The 17,332-nt window shown below is 38.1% G+C and overlaps 2 protein-coding genes and 1 long non-coding RNA gene across 3 annotated transcripts; 1 reads left to right on the top strand and 2 right to left on the bottom strand.

Annotated features, from left to right (window-relative positions):
- Positions 1-4,493: 4,493 nt before the first annotated feature.
- slc25a51a (solute carrier family 25 member 51a) lies at positions 4,494-5,478 on the bottom strand. Its single transcript, XM_079857368.1, has one exon. It carries the CDS (start codon positions 5,402-5,404, stop codon positions 4,556-4,558), a length of 849 nt encoding a protein of 282 aa, XP_079713494.1. The 5' UTR covers positions 5,405-5,478; the 3' UTR covers positions 4,494-4,555.
- Positions 5,479-7,614: 2,136 nt separating this feature from the next.
- Positions 7,615-8,386, top strand: LOC307152021 (thymosin beta-b). The gene is made up of 3 exons (XM_079860344.1): positions 7,615-7,715; positions 7,819-7,936; positions 8,044-8,386. Exons 2-3 carry the CDS (start codon positions 7,837-7,839, stop codon positions 8,073-8,075), a joined length of 132 nt encoding a protein of 43 aa, XP_079716470.1. The 5' UTR covers positions 7,615-7,715; positions 7,819-7,836; the 3' UTR covers positions 8,076-8,386.
- A 6,456-nt stretch (positions 8,387-14,842) lies between these two features.
- On the bottom strand, positions 14,843-15,760 carry LOC307154610. Its single transcript, XR_013820401.1, has 4 exons — positions 15,698-15,760; positions 15,270-15,327; positions 15,006-15,070; positions 14,843-14,905 (listed from the first exon to the last, which is right to left on the bottom strand). It is a non-coding gene; the product is annotated as an uncharacterized lncRNA (long non-coding RNA).
- Between the last annotated feature and the right edge of the window lie 1,572 nt (positions 15,761-17,332).

The raw sequence follows: 17,332 nt of genomic DNA on the forward strand, positions 1-17,332 counted from the left end.
ACAGCCATGGGAACGCAGCACTGGGGAAGGAATCCAGAGGGCCGTTAATGGAGTCCGGCATTCGTCAACCTCCAATAAGAGGTTTTATGGATGACCTAACTATAACCACTTCAAACAAGCTAGATGGATCCTCAAGAACCTTGGTGACGTGGCAGCATGGGCAAGAATGAAGTTCAAACCGAGGAAGTCAAGAAGTATGGTGATTAGAAATGGGAAAGTGACTAGCAAGTTCCAAATTCAAGTCCAGTGGGAGGTTATACCATTGATTGAGGAAGTAGTAGAAATGTGAAATTATTTTAGAAGTTGGTGCCTTCTAGACTAAGAAAAGCCAGAAAATGTATTTTTGGCTCATGTGGATGAAAGGCAACAACTCCCAGAATGCACTTGCTTCGCTGCCCTACGAGGCCACTCCCAAGCCACGCCTACCAATTACAGAGGGCAGTATCGGAAGAAATGATACAACTAGGCTAGTTGACTCGAAACTGAAAATATGCTGTTTTATCGTGAGATTCCACCCTATGGGCGGGTTGAAAACATGCGGAACTAGCTCCTACTGGCTGTAGTCTCTAGCCTCTGGCCAAAAAAGCCTCCGATGACACAAAATGACGATTTTTGCGTCATCAGAGTTTTTTTTCCAGACACACAATACAGAAATCTCTTGTCTCAGGGGGACATGAGGGAGGGAATCACGGTCATTCGAAAATACTACCGGGTTTCTACTGATACAAAGCTTAATGCTAATTGGTAAAGTATCCCTTTAATGACAGAAGCAGCATATGGACATAGAGACAGGCGGAAGAATTCTTGAGAAAGACCAGGCAAGTTCAAGTTCTTATGTGACTACTGACAATTTATGTTCCCATGACATTAGTAGAGCACCTTGCAGCTGGCTCGGAATTCCACCAAGTTTCACATCAGTAGAGCTTTACATCAGATCTCAACAGTGGTTGAGTTCAAAGTGGCAATGTGAAGGGCTGTGCTGATGTACAGAGATTCCGGCGGTGAAAGATCAGAGGTGCAGACATCACCACAAGATCAAGACACAAGTGGGCAGCAGATGCAGCAGTGGCACAGGCTGAAATAAGGCTAAAGTTGAAGGACATCATTGGGAGGTAGTGCATGCGGGAGTCAAGAACTCAGAACTACCCATTTCCGGCAATGGGGGAAGTCGGACCTAATGCAGAGGCGAGAAATTATCCAAGCCAAAGTTCGATACCTGGAGGAGTAAGGGCAAAGGGCTAGGGCAGTGGAACTGGGGAGTACAAGGACCCTGGAACAAAGTGGGACCTGCCAAAGCAGAAGACCATGTAGCCTAAACTTTAGAAACTGGAGCCCTTTCGCATCTCTTTCCTGCTCCGATCAGTCTTTGATACTCTACCATCACCAGCAAACTTGTACAGGTGGGGAATGAGGGAAGGCACAGTGTGTTATGTGGAGGGAAAAGCACATTGGCGCACATTCTGACAGGATGTCAAGCTGCTCTTGGAATGGAATCAGGATAATGCACTGACATAATGTCTGACATCTTGAAGCAGGGGAGATGGTTTTTCCACCAGTGCCATCTATCCAGTTCATCAGGGAGGGAGATAAGTCCAGCCTTATGCAGGAAACACAATCATGGGAGATGAGGGTGGACCTGGGAAGGAAACTATATTTCCCCTGGTCGTCCAAACATCCCTAAGGCCAGACATGGCCATCTGGTCTGAGGAGGAAAGGAGGATCATAATGATTGAGCTGACAATCCCAAGGGAAGATGGATGTGAGGAGGCCTTGGAGAGGAAAGCAACCAAGTATCAGGACCAGGTCCAGCAATGCAGGGACAAAGGGAGGAAGGCCTGGCTATTTCCAATTGAGGTTGGTTGCAGGGGTTTCCCTGCATAATCTGTGTGAAAGATGCTCAAAGCTTTGGGAATAGCAGAAAAGGGAGATGAAGACAGCAACACGTAGGTTGGGGAAGGCAGCAGAAATATCCTCTTTTTGGCTATGGAATAGGCGGGAAGTGTTGATCTGGAAGCCAGGAGAAGATGGGCAGTGACTGGCAACTGCCGAATGAAACGTCCAAAGAAAGTTGGATGCCGCCTGATGACATCTTCTCCTGGATGAAAGTTACAGTCATAAGTAAGTGAGTGCATTTCATGTTTTTAAAAGTATGCAGTACAACTGTTTTCAACATTGATGATAATGAGAAATGTTACCTGAGCACCAAATGAGCATATTAGATATTGTGTGACACTGAAAACACTGAGTAATGGCTGCTGAAAATTCAGCGTTATCATCACAGGAATAAATGACACATTTTAAAATATATTAAAACAGAAAAGAGTTATTGAGAATATGAGACAAAAATATATTTAAAAAAAAAAGAATGACCCCAAACTTTTGAACAGTAGTGTAAATGGAAGTGAATAGAGCACAAAATCTACTGCAACTGACCTTTTACAAAACCAAGCCATTCACACTGCTGTTTACACCAGAACTGATGACAGATTCACAACATAGCGTGTGAAAATTGAGAGGCGAATCTTAATTCCACAAAACTGCACCGAATTGCATTTACAGCAAAGCCGATTTCATCCAAATTGCACCATAGCACTTTGCCATTGTCAACTGAGGTTTGTGGTCTTACCTTCTTGAAATCCAAATATATTTGGGAGGGGTTCAAAGAAGCTTTTAGTGCATTAAGGAACACAAATCAAACATGGCCAAATCATTGCGTCATTGAAATAACCTATTATAGTTTCAATGGGCGCTAAAAGCATGAAGAATACAGGCTCGGATGGGATGATTCTATTACCACTATTACCACATGAAAGCTACATCGACCACAAACACCAAACTGACTTGGTGACAAGTCTACAGCATTTGGCGTCACCAAAGCTAACTCAGCAAAACTATATATAAAGCTGGCGGCAAAAAATGCCCTCATTCCCACCCTGGTAATGACAGTGATTTGAATACTTTGTGGTTAAGAGACCACAGTACAGTCAGTTTAGAAAAAAGGAACGCTGGGAGCTTATCACAGGAGAATCTGGGTGAGTTGAGGTCAACAATTTCTCTCTCAACACTCACTTTTTTTCATGTTTGATCCAATCTGATCTTTACTCAAGTCATAAAACTGGATGAGGCAAAAGATGAATTCTGGCCACTCTTTTCAATATAATGAAAGTGAATTAAGATTGGGCTGTCAAGCTCCAAAATGAAAACTTTTCAAAATTTAAAAGACATTATTCACTGAATATCCACCATTTTATGAGCACTCATGAAATAGATGTTTGGTTCATAAATGAGCTGTTCTTTTCTTTCTGTCAATTAATCAGTTGATCCAGTTCACAAAATCAGTCTGATTCGATCATGTGTCGTTCGATGCCATGCAAGTTCCTTCCGAGGTGAAATTCTATTTCTCTTTCCTCAATAAAACCATTCCATTGGCTAAGACAACTTTTATAGGTACTGCCTGATTAGAAATAATGAAAAAGCACTTTATCTGTGCAGTTAATCTTGGAAATCTGTGACCCTGGCTCACAAAACCAGTCACAAGTTGCACGGGTATATTTGTGGCAGTAGCCAACAATACATTGTATGGGTCAAAATTATTGATTTTTTTTTTTATGCCAAAATTGTAAATTTGTACTTTTCCTACCATAAATATATAAAACATTTATTTTTGTGAGTGAATGCAGCACAAACGCGAACATAAATGGACAACTTTAAAGGCGATTTTCTCAATGTTTCGATTTTTTTGCACCCTCAGATTCCAGATTTTCAAATAGTTTTTTAAATTAAGTTAATTTTCAAATCTCGGCCAAATATTGTCATATCCTGACAAACCACACATCAATGGAAAGCTCATTTATTCAGCTTTCATGTGATGTATAAATCTCAATTTCGAAAAATTGACCCATGTGACTGGTTTTGTGGTCCAGGGTCACATAATTATGTCAAATAAGGTCTTTTACGCCACTATTCGAAAGTTAAAGTTGTTGTTTTTTAAAGAAAATTAATATCCGTTAAATTGATCAAAAGGGACAGTAAATGCATGTATGTTGTTACAAAATATTTCTATTTCAAATAAATTCTGTTCTTTTGAACTTCATATCTACCAAAGAATTAGTTTTTAATCATGACTTTTGAAATGTCAGCTCAAAAAATACATTTTAAAATGTATTTCAAATTGTAATAATATTTCACAATATTACGGTTTTTACTATATTTTTGATTAAATAAAATTAAATAAACACAGCCTTGGGTGTGCATGACACTCCTTTTACTATAAACATTAAAAAAAATCTTGCCAACCCCAACTTTTGAACAGTAATGAATCAGATATTTAAGGAAACATGTTTTTCTTTTAATTAAAAATTATATCTAGCTAAAAATGATACAAATTTTCAAAAAAATCCCTTTCAGTTAGGTTCCTTTCAGTTCACTTTCATTTCAGAGGATGAATAAAATGAAAACATATTGTAATTTCTTGGGTGAACTATCCCTATCCCTTTAACATATTGTCTATTATTGCTTTTCACTTTAGTTCTCCCTTTGTTCTTTCTCACCTCAATCAGACCATTTTCAATAATAGTTCATATGCAGCATTTATGATTCCCCATGAGAAAACAGATCTCTGGAAGTTCAAATGCACACCTCGGAACAGACGGCTCACCTTCCCGTCCCTCTCTCTCAAAACAGTCGCCAATATCACCCTGCAGGACTGAAACTCCCCTCCAATCTTTACTTGTGCGTGAGACTTAACTACATTCAGAGGGTAAAACACCACCCCGAGAGCTGCTCCCAGAATCCCCCCACATACAAAGTCATTAACCAAATGCCCTGCCTTTGACTCGGCCTCGGGGAGCAGCTGCTTAATTGGTCCACGCAAACCGAAGAAAAAAACATTGCTAGGACCATTTCGGAGTAAGATCGGGACAAGGCCACGGTAAAGTTCTCGGATGCCATGTTGCTGAAGCAAAGCACGAAAAATATGAGCAGTGTTCTGAAAGTTTCCATGATGACGTGGATCCTGCAGTAAAGTTTGGACCCTCTCGAATGGCGTCAAGACTGCTTCAGCGGTTCCCGCCAAGACTGCTGCAATACTGTCCGTTAACAGGACGGGGGCATGAGGAGCTTTTAGCCGCAGCAACCTGGAGAAGTCCTCATAGAGTCCAAACATAATTGCAATAGTGCTGCTTTTCTGGAGTAACGGCGGGAGGATGCCTCGGTACAGCGTGCGCAAACCGTCCCTCTGGAGCTGTCGCACAGCTTCCCACGCCGGCACTCCGAACAACTGCTGGCGGAACAGCGCCTTGTGTATGGGAAACGTGATGACGATGTTGGCGAACGCCGCTACAGAACCACACAAGTAGTGTTTCTGAGTCTGCAGTGACTCCTGGTCTTGGCAGGCGGAGGCCATGGTCCTCGTTGATACCCAATCAAAGGTTGAAAATGAGGATCAGATATGACATCATCTGATGCATGAACTATAATGTGCTTCTGAGGGGGGAAAAAGGAAAAAATTAGTCATCAAAAATTGGTAAAACAACTATATTTCCTACATAAATGTAACAATTTAAACAGTATGTTGCATTGCATGAGCTATTCATTTCAATATAATAATGCAAATGAAAAAAATATAAAATGCATATAAAAATATTTTATAAAATTGGATAATTCAAGCCATTCCTTCATTTTGTGTGCATATGAAAGGACATAAGCTGACTATGCATACATCAGAAAAACAAAATGTGATTCATATGCCTAAAGATAGTCTGAGGATTATTCTTCATCATTTTTGACCCCGTTTTGCTTTTTATTCTGCATAGACCTTTTAGCCTCAGGTCACACTTTTTTTTTCACAATAAATAATACATATATATATATAAATTATGTTATATCTGATATACACTACTTTTTAAAAGTTTGTTTAAAAAAAAGAAATGAATACTTTTATTCTGCAATGCACTCAATTGATCAAAAGTGACAGTGAACACAAAAGAATCTATTTCACAATATTAGCCTACTGTTATTGTTGTATTTTTGGTCAGATAAATGCAGCCATGTGAGCACATAAAAGACTTCTTTCAAAAACATTTTAAAAAATCTTATCTACCCCAAACTTTTGAACGGCTGTGTATATTTCTGACTTTCAAAGTGGATTTGAAATATAAGTAAACATAAACATACAAAAATAAAATAAATTGAAACAGCTTTATGTATACTTAATTTATTTTGCTCATGGGATTTTTTTCTTTTTCTCAAATCATGTAGCCCCTTTGGAAGCTCGCTGAGGCCCCCTAATGGGCTCCAACCCTTTAGTTGACAACCACTGGACTAGTATGTTGATGTAATGACATCAGATCCCTAGTTGATTTTAATATAAGAGTTTTTTTTTTTTAATCCAGGTCATTCACTCAATTGTTATAGTCTAAAATTAAATACAGCAAATCCAGTATAACATTTAATTCCACATTTTTAGAGAGAAAGAGGAAACCAGTAGACATTTACATATAGTTGTAGGCCTATTTTTTACAGTCTATGAGGCCTACCGATTAAAATGTACCATGGTGACCTTCATCACAACACCCATACATAGTACAAGTATTACTGTTACTGTAAAATCAGAATAAATTAATATGGGGTTGCATTCCAACAGCTTTCATATTATTTCTGCCATTTTGGTTTATTTTTCTTTTGATGCATCGGTGAAGTATAAGTCATTGCATTTTAAGAAACTATGGCATTTTGGCAGAAATGATGGTTGTCATGGAAATTTAAATAAAGGCGTGACCAGTAATGTTTATGACAAAGAAAGACAAATTAAATTATCCGTCCCTGTTCATTTCGGCGATGCAGAACAGATATAAGATAATTTCATACAGTAGAAAGATTATTTCGGACTATAAAGATAATGAAGCATCTTCAGTCGTTGACAACAAGCTACATCATCCAAAAACACCACATCACGTTCAAATAGGCAGCAATTGATCATATTGTTATTGTTTTACCCGCTATGAATGACCTCTGGGTGAAGAGATGATAAAATATCCGTGATATAGACAATCTGATGATTAAGTGTCTATTTTATAAATACAGAAACATCGCCTCATATCATTCGTGCAAATACACGCGCTTCCGTCGCCCACATGTATCACATCATGCTCGCGCGCATCTCGTGCTCTGATTGGCTCGAGGATGCCATCGCTTTATGTGCTGATCTGAGATCTGCTGTGCCTGACAATGCCATCGATGCCTTGTCTGAGATTTGCTGTGCCTTTTCCTTTTAAGAACTTTATTTCAACCAGAACAGAATTACAAAGTGGTCTATATGACAACATACAGCAGAATAATAATTGTACTTGATAATGTGGCGTCGTCATTATTAAATTAAATTATACATTTTCATGGTTATTATTATTTTTATTTTTTTTTATGCCTAACAAAAAGAAAGATACAATTATTATAGTATAAATTCAAGATATTTATTTTCATCTGTGTTTTTTAGGGGAAAGTGTACTGACAGAGACAAAACTTGTCAATCAATTGATCAATTAACCAATGAAAATAAAGGAGCAAAATTGTCAACAAGGTGCACCTGCAACTTTAATTCAGTTCAGCCTCAGTTATCTAGAAGTCAGATTGGATTGTTTAAATCCAATATAAGAGTAAAATCAGGAGCCCTGTTTTGTATCTCCTTGTTTCTTGTTTGATCTCCAGTAAAGTGAGAGGTTTGGGACTTTATTTATTGTTATATCTTGGATAAGTGCACTTATTTGTTTATGGCATGCCTTATACATGTATTTGTAGTTTATCTCATTTATTTCCCCATAGATAAACTAAAGTAAAACAATGGCTGACAAACCAAACATCAGTGAGATCTCTCAGTTTGACAAGACCAAGCTGAAGAAGACTGAGACACAGGAGAAGAACACACTTCCCACCAAAGAGAGTAAGTTTGAGTTTTTCAGGGCACTCGTGTCCTTCTGATATTTTTGTTCCTGTTTTTTTTTGTTGGTCTCAAATCTTTGTTGGTTTTTGTTTTTTCTCCTCCTGTAGCCATTGAACAGGAGAAAAAAAGTGAGGCGTAAGTTATCAACTTCAGATCTTCACCAAGGGCAAGATGTAGAGGACTCTGTGAGATGGCAAGTCACATCACTTTAGTCAGAAGATGGCATCTCCCAACCACCAGTCATTACAGCCATAGGCTGGAGAGGGATATTCACAGTCTTAACTTCTGTAAGGCTTTTCATGATAATCATACAGTACAACCATGTGTTTGTAATCAACTTCGCACTGAGGATGTCTAACACTCAGCAAGATCTATGTAAATCCATCTGTAAGAAAATGAGTTTTATCTGCCCTCATTTTGAACTTTGGTGAAATAAACCTTTAAAATGAATTGCTGTGTTTTGCTTTGTGGGACTTCTATAAAAATTTAACCTGTCACTTTATATTTGTGTTAATTTACTCTGGCCTGGATGCTAATTAAATTCTGGGTTTTCAGGCCTTTGTTCTCATAGGCCCACTGTTTGCAAGAGTTTTAACTTATTTGCATCTTTAAGAGCTTAACAACTTTGACTGGCCACAGCATTTGAATTAGTTTGTGATCCACTGTTTCTCAATGTATTTGGCTAGCATTAAGATGCAGTGGCTGTATCAGAATATGCACACTTGCTGGCTATATAACAGTATGTCTAAATTCATTGGTTCTGGTGAGATTTAAAGTGTGTATCTAATGGACACTTTATTCCATAAGGCTATGGGAGAGGATTTATCCAATGACTATGGGAAATAAAAATGTAGTACATCTGGACTATATTCATATTGCACATAATACCATAGAAATACAACGTCTTCTGAGTGTATGCAATTTTGGATGCAGCCAGCGTCAAGCTCCAGCAGTGTGGTGCCTCTGCAGTCGAATACTAGCGTCTTGCATTTTCTGTGAACGGCCCCCTAATCTTAAGTTAACACCTTCGCTATATGTGGTGTACGCAGCCTGCATAGGGCACCAACAACCATGCAAGATGGGCACCATAGAGCCAAAGAATATGTTGTGTAGGACACCTATGGGAATAATAATCTGGCAGTGGTCGGAAGTCGGTACAACAGAGGTTCACACAACATATTCTTTGCTCCCTATCTAGTTACCTTTTCCGCATGTTGCTCATTAGTGATCTGTGAACTTTGAAGAACTTCTAATTTCAAGACACTGCATCCCTTTCCCTTAACGCTGCATCTCGTGTTTTTAAACGCAATAACATGTTCTGTGTAAACTTTTTCATCTCTTTCCTTGCATTCCTGACCCGCTTACTCCAAATCCAAAAAAAGATCTATGCAGGGAGTAAATGACATCTCTTGAGCATTTAGTTAGTTGCAGCTGAGGTGATGACAATGCACCTGTCCTCCACTTCCTGTCAGAAACATTCAGCAACTTGAGATGTGCATCATGTGTTGTACTTTTTGGCCTTTCTCACAGCTGTCCTCAGCACTGGTCTCTCTCTTTAATTTTAAACAGATCTTGTTTTGTAGACACAACACAATTACAACTGAACATCTGCGAAGTCAAGTTTGATAGCAAGATGGTCGACACAGTCATTATCATGAGGAAGATACAGTAAAGAAAATACTGGACATGGATGCCTGTGTGACTGTCAGGGAAGTAATGAAGCACCATCCCCAGGATAAAGCAGGTACGTGCACCAAAACGGTTCAAGCTTCAGAAGTACAGAACACATAATATCTAAGGGGAAACCATATCAACACCCGCCATCCTGAAGACAAGAATGCTGCAGTCCACTAGGGTTAAAGGGGTGGTATAATGCCCTTTTCACAAGATGTAAGATACATTTCTGATGTCCCCAGAGTCTGTATGTGAAGTTTTAGCTCAACATACCCCACAGATATTTTTATATAGCATGTTAAAATTGTCAATTTTTGAGGGTGAGCAAAAACGCACCGTTTTGTGTCTGTTTCTTTAAATGCAAATGAGCTGCTGCTCCTGTCACAGAGGGCGGAGCTTCAAGAGCTTGCACTCAAACAGACATGCACTGAAAATTTCTAAAACTTTTAACCTTTTATGTTCAAACCGGATTCAGACAATGATGGAGAGACTCAAGAAGAGGTGACAACATGTAGAATGCAACAGGACGTTTCTGAATGGTATTGATGAATTTATGTGGCTTATGTGTAGTTATCTTCTAGTCATTGATTAGCATATTCTGTCTTGATAATCTATAAATCGTGTTCCGGGGGCGGGGTTTATGTAGATTTTAGGGTTGGTGATGTCATTAACCCGGGAGGGTTAATTTGTGTAGTCCATACCAGCTGTTTGTTAGTCCTTAAAAAACATTTTTTTAAAAGCAAATATCTCCCTTTGCTTTGAACTTTGAGCGTTGTAACTTTGCAGAAATTAAGTTTATGCTCAAACAGCAACATAACACACTAACTAACGTTAAAAAAGTGAAATCATAATCAACCACCCATTTAAAGCTTGTTCCTTTCAATCCGACCACCATCACTGTGAACTAGACCAACTACGTCATCATATTATTACACCTTTAAAAGGTTTCACACTACACAACAACATTTTAAGATAAAGCTACTTTTAACTCTTGGTTAAGCCAGGGGTTTCTAAAAAATCTGTAGAAGTCATCTGACCCCTGGAGGTAATGCAGAAAACCTCAGAGAAAAACTTTGACATTTACTGAATTTGTTATGGCTTCATTCAGCTTTCTAAAGGCAGGCCAGAAATCCATACATTAATTGATTATTTTATTTTATTGATTATCATAGTTTTATTTACAGTAGGACTGAACATTAAGGGAAAATCTAGGGATTTCTACTTATTAAAGATGGTTTCAAACAATTAATATTTCTTTTTCAAGTTTATACATCTAAAATAAATATACTATAAACAATATTATGAACTATGAATATGTATGTGTATATGTATATAACTCAGAAAAAATAAACATCCCTTTTTCAGAATACTTTATTTTTAAGATAATTTTTCGAAATCCAAATAAGGTTTTCAGACCTTTATTGGAAAGAGTTTAAACAAACTTTTAAACAAACAAAGAACCATAAACAATTATTGCACATGCTGTGGATCAGTCACTAGTTTAAAGGTAGTAGACAATTAAGGTCACAATTACAGTAACTAAAGAGACCTTTCTATTGACTGAAAAACACTAGGAGAAAGATGTCCCAGGGTCCCTGATCACCTGCGTTAAACATGCCATATACCTGCCACAGGGAGGCATGAGCACTGCAGATGTGGACAGCTGAGACAGGAAGGACCGATCATCCTTGCAGTTCCAAACATGGTGTCGCCCCAGACTTGTTCGAAAAAAGCAGTCGAAAGCGAGAGGATGTTTCTTTTTTTGCTGAGTTTTAACGCCACTGTAAGTGGTGCTGACACACCAGTACAGTGCCTGGCCTGCAGTAGCTGGGTGCATAACTAAGGGACAGGCTGATAAACTGCCTGCAGGGCAGGACAACCGAGGTGTAACAGACATGGCAAAAACATTACATCCCCTGTAGGGCTGAGCAAATATGGGCAGAACTCTAGTACTTCAAAAAATCCTTTTGAAATGGTATACATGTGAATTAAACGTGGCACAATGGCCTTTCTCATCACAGTATGCTAATGCCTATCTAGTGAAAGGGATTTCATCACTATGCTGATTGAGGACTGTTGGGACACTCCAGGCACAGGATGGTTCTGTCGGGAGAGACAGAGTCATTTACACCTCAATGACACGTCTGTACCATTTGCTTCTGGACTTATGCTTTCAATTACATACTGTTTATTTACTAGTGTGTTCTAATAACTATGTCATGTTTGGTCTCATCTGACAGCTTAAAAACTGAAATGAATGGTGGTGAACTTAATAGAGATATTAATGTACAATCTAGGAACTATTGGTTAAACACCAGATCCTCCTGTCAATCCTAAAGACGAAGGGCATCTCGGGAACCGCACTCCAATGGTTCAAGTCATACCTCTCAGGTAGGTCCTTTAGGGTTTCGTGGAGGGGTGAGGTGTCTAAGACACAACATCTAGCTACTGGAGTGCCTCAGGGCTCAGTGCTTGGACCACTTCTCTTCTCCATCTACATGACATCACTAGGATCTGTGATTCAGAAACATGGTTTTTCCTATCACTGCTATGCTGATGACACACAACTCTACCTCTCATTCCAGCCCGACGATCCGACGGTAGCTGATCGTATCTCAGCCTGCCTGACAGACATTTCTGGCTGGATGAAGGACCACCACCTTCAACTAAACCTTGCGAAGACAGAGCTACTCGTGGTCCCGGCCAACCCAACACTTCACCACAACTTCACCATTCAGCTAGACTCGTCATCCATAACTCCATCTAGATCAGCCAGGAACCTTGGTGTGGTAATTGATGATCAATTGAACTTCACAGACCACATTGCAAGAACTGCCCGGTCATGTAGATTTGCCTTGTACAACATTAGGAGGATCAGACCCTTCCTATCAGAACATGCTACTCAACTCCTTGTCCAAGCGCTTGTTTTATCCAGACTTGACTATTGCAACGCTCTCCTGGCTGGTCTTCCAGCTTGCACAGTCAAACCTCTGCAACTGATCCAGAACGCCGCAGCTAGAGTGGTCTTTAACGAGCCGAAAAGGGCACATGTCACTCCTCTCCTCACAAAACTGCACTGGTTGCCAGTTGCCGCTCGCATCAAATTCAAGTCACTGACGTTTGCCTACAGAACAACCACTGGTTCTGCTCCCTTTTACTTTAACTCTTTACTTCAGACTTATGTGCCTTCCAGGAACTTGCGCTCTGCAAGTGAACGGCGTCTTGTGGTGCCATCTCAAAGAGGCACAAAATCTCTTTCTCGGACCTTTACCATGACTGTTCCCTGCTGGTGGAATGATCTGCCGAACTCAACCAGAGCGGCTGAGTCCATAGCCACTTTTAAGAAACGGCTGAAGACACTTCTTTTTCGACAGCACTTGATCCAGTAATACTAACACTTTCTCTCTACTACTCTATTCTGTTCTATTAAAAAAAAAAAAAAAAAAAAGCGTTTATTTAAACTGAGAAGGGTCATAGCACTTGCATTTTGTTGTCCTACTGCTAGTTTAACTGCTTCTATTGTTCTCATTTGTAAGTCGCTTTGGATAAAAGCGTCTGCTAAATGAATAAATGTAAATGTAAATGTAAACATGCATTGAGGAGAATATGTTAATGTTCTTCTCCACCTCTTGATCACTACCCATTTGCCTCCTCTTTTAGTTTCCTGTCAGTTGGTTTCGGTGTTGGTATTCCACTCATGTTTAAACATGCTTTGCTCAGGGTATAATTAGGAAAAGTAACTGTTGATCTACACTGTTAGACTTTTCAAGGGTTTTTTACAGTAACTATTAATTAAGATTTACAGTACCAAACCGTATTTCAGTTTACAGTATGGTACTGTAATTGTATAATACAGTGCATTACTGTAAAAACGAAGCTAATCAGTACACTACTAATTTATAATTTAATACTAAACATAAATTAGATTTCATAATTTTGATATATGATTAATTTTATTTTTATCCTACATAAGTACTTCTGACATACAAACCAATTAGACAAGTTATCACAAAATACCATTTTTTTATTTAAAACATTTCATATATATCACAAAATAAACAGTCTGCCAATGCTGGAAATGATGTGTGAAATTTTTACACATTAATGGGTGAGTTTAGGGACAACGTTTTTTGTGTTAATTTTAACTCATTCATTGTGTTAATGATTTTAACAAAGTAAATATGTCAGAAAGGTTAGCACAAAGATGTGTAAACATGTTAAATTAACACATTATGTGATGTCCTTCACTGCACACATTGTTAAAATCATACATAAAATCATAAACAAAATGTTAGCATTTGACAAAATGAATGTAGAGTCAATGGTTGTTTAGCTTATACAAGTATTATAATGAAATATCAACCATTACATTCATAAAACTGCAGAATATAAATACATTTTTAAGCAGTCAAAAAGGAAATGTCCAACACAGGACAAAACACAGTTCTTTTCACAATACATGACACATAACCCCACCTTCAAAATAATTTCACTTATTTACAAAAATTTGTTGGATTCGTGTACACTGGTGGCCAAAAGAAGTATTTAAGTGTCTTAATGTTTTTGAAGTCTCTTTGATTCTCAAGAAACATTTCTTATTATTATCAATGTCTGACTGTCTACCCCTCAGTCTACGTCTACTTCTACGAGTAAAAATCATCATCAAAATAATCTTTAAAAAGTCAAAACAATGTTTTTGTCCACCTTTGCGAATAAATGAACTTCTCCAAAGATTGGTTCCTGTTCAGAACTTGACTGACAACATCAGAATGTTCCCTGATCTGTATGCGTGTCCACAAACACAAATGTACTCAGTCCTTCAGAGGAGAGCCCGGTTCCAACACTATATACTGTAAGAGAGAGAGAGAGAGAGAGAGAGAGAAATAAATCAATATTAATGTCAAAATATTTTTAAATTCCTTTTTTTACATTTTTACTATTATGTTTACAATAACTTAAGAATATATATTTGTAAACAGCTTTGGCAATAGCATATTCAAACATTTCAACTGAACTAAATTAAATTATTCCAGATTAAATTTTAATACTTACAAATCCTAAATTCTGTCCAAAAATGCTGAGATCCATAGAGAGAAAGACTGACATCGATGATTTTAGCCCATTTCAGCTCATCTGCAGTGAAAGGGTCCCTGTCTGAGACAAATATACATTAAGACACATGCAAGAAATCACTGAGTGATGACCGTTCTCCTTCCTACAGTAGTTAACCCACCTGTGCGCTGATATTAGGACCTTCCTGTTCAGGTGGGACTGCAATGGTAGAGAGTCTTCTGCCTAATACAATATCAAAATAATGCAAAAATATAAACTTAAGTTGTTTAGAATGCTAGATTTGGTATGAATGAATTAGTGAGAGTTTTAGTGCAGTGCTTACCTGGATACATTTAATCTGGTGAGACTGAACATAGAAAATGGTCCATCTTCTGATTGGTTCATTTGCTGTGTAATAAATATAAAGTTAGACATGATGCAAAGGTCACTTATTTGATATAAAGTTAGCCAATTTTATAGAGATTTTATAAGATATTGTATGCTACCTAGTCTGCACCAGTGGCTCCAAAGCACTTATCACATAGCCTATTGCTAATCATTTCAGCAAACTTATGTCAAAATATATCACAAATGGCCTAACGTTAACTTATCTCCGGAATCTTGCTAGAAGTCACTGGCGCGAATTGGCGCTTTGTTGCAGTTGCCTTTAAACACATACAAAAATGGTAAATATTAAATTCCATAAAAAAAAAAAAAAAAATGTTATAGTTTGCAAACTAATGCTAAAACTAGAAAGGTGGCAGCTAGCCAAATAAAACTTAACGTTAGCTAACATACAACGTTATTTTCTCATCAGTAGGCCAACATTATCTACAACCAAAACAGAATTTCACAGTTAATTTATTGTTAATGTAAACTAAGCGTTGCTCGTTGGCGTATTTTAACTCGACAACAAAGTCTGTAAAATGAAACGTTAGCGCAGTTTACTGTGGTAAAGTTCGTTACCGCCATGTTGACGAGTATAGCAGGTTAAACTGGGCACATTCCTGTCAACACACACAGAATGTTTTTTACCTTGCTTGCTGGTCTCTCTCTCGGTGAAGTGAATTCCGTCTCTTCCCCGGGCCAGACACGAACAGTCCCAGTGATATTACACTGGATGCTCCGGCGAGACACGACAAATCCCAGACAGTATAGTGATGCGCCGTTATATTTCTGACGTACGGACGGTAACGTTACTCCGAGTCCAAGCGCTCGCGCTATTTCTGGCAAGGGACAAACAGGTACATTTTGCATTAATGGTCCGGCCCGGTCGCTTCAATGTGTCCAATATAGACAGCCTCTGGCTATTATAGCGTTGTAGACACGTGGTGTAAGGCAAAAATTAGGAAATAAAAAGCACGATGGAATGGTGCCAGCCAGAGAGGCCGTTACGTCAAATGCAGTAGTATAGCCTACAGCAAATTTAAAAAATACAGTAAGTCTCTGTATGTGGTGTTAGACAAATACAGTAGTATACAGCAAATTTAAAAAATACAGTAAGTCTCTGTATGTGGTGTTAGACGTCACAGAAAATGCCCATGATGCAATGGGAATCATTTACTGTGTAGGAGAAAGGCTTTAACCGTGCGAAGGCTTTTACGGCCTCGTTTGCACAACAGTGCATTATTTGTTACAACTAAGTTTTCTATACAGTATGTTGTTCCATTCTACTGTCTGTATATTGTATAATGGATAACTTAATAAATAACTTTGCCTGCTTTAAAGGCTTTGAGAATCTTTCCTTTTATCAATGATGATGTTTAAAGCTAAAGTGATTATAACTTTCGTTAAACGTTCAGGTTAAATCCTACGTTTTCCTATCAGTTCTAAGAAAGACCTTTACCTTTAAAGAATAAGAGGTTAAAGAATAACAACAACTTTAATGGAGTCAGATTAATTATATTGGAGTCAGATAAATATTTGAATTATACACGTCATTCTTCAACTGCCTTTTGTTACGATTACTGGTTCAAAATAGCAGCGTAAGCTTCCAGCCTTACACCCCAAAATGCAGTTATAAATATTTCCACTGAACAAATGGACCATATGTTTATAAGGGCTTTCACAAATAACATAAAGCGATACTTTCTTCATTATTCGATTTTCATTAAATCAATGTTTAGTATGTTTATGAAGCCATTTACCATCCTTTCCATTCTCAGGTCCATGTGCTCTATCTTATATGAAATGGTATTCCATTAAAAAAAGGAGCAACTATAGCAGAACTGAGCTTTCTGATGAACAAACAAACAAACATCCCTTGCTAAGCTGAACTTGACATGAACAATGCATGACCTAACAAGCAATGGAAAGAATTATTTAGAATGCATTAAAAGTTTTCTGTTTTCAGTTGAAAACGGTGTCGTGTAAGCAGCCCATAAGTCAGTAACTAATGATTTTTACAACGGAAATGAATCAATCAAAAACTTAACAATGCCTTACTTCAGCTGCACAGCCAAAACAATCTTTGTTGCATTCACTTCCTATTATCAATGTAAAGTAATCACTGCTTTGAAACAGTCTGTAGGCCTATTGTAAAAAGCGCTATATAAATGAAGGTGACTTGACTTGCATTTGATCCAATATTGACCTTAACCTGTGTATATATCTTCATTCTTTGCATTCCTCACAAAGTCCTAATATTCCACACTTTTTTACAGTTTCCAA

Source organism: Squalius cephalus (assembly GCF_949319135.1).
Source record: "Squalius cephalus genome assembly, chromosome: 2".
Taxonomy (NCBI): domain Eukaryota; kingdom Metazoa; phylum Chordata; class Actinopteri; order Cypriniformes; family Leuciscidae; genus Squalius; species Squalius cephalus.

Excerpts from the sequence above, each read along its gene's own strand:
- LOC307152021 (XM_079860344.1), top strand. The coding sequence starts at position 7,837 with ATGGCTGACAAACCAAACATCAGTGAGATCTCTCAGTTTGACAAGACC. Across the intron at positions 7,937-8,043 it reads CACACTTCCCACCAAAGAGA|CCATTGAACAGGAGAAAAAA; the intron begins GTAAGTTTGAGT and ends CTCCTCCTGTAG.
- slc25a51a (XM_079857368.1), bottom strand. The coding sequence starts at position 5,404 with ATGGCCTCCGCCTGCCAAGACCAGGAGTCACTGCAGACTCAGAAACAC.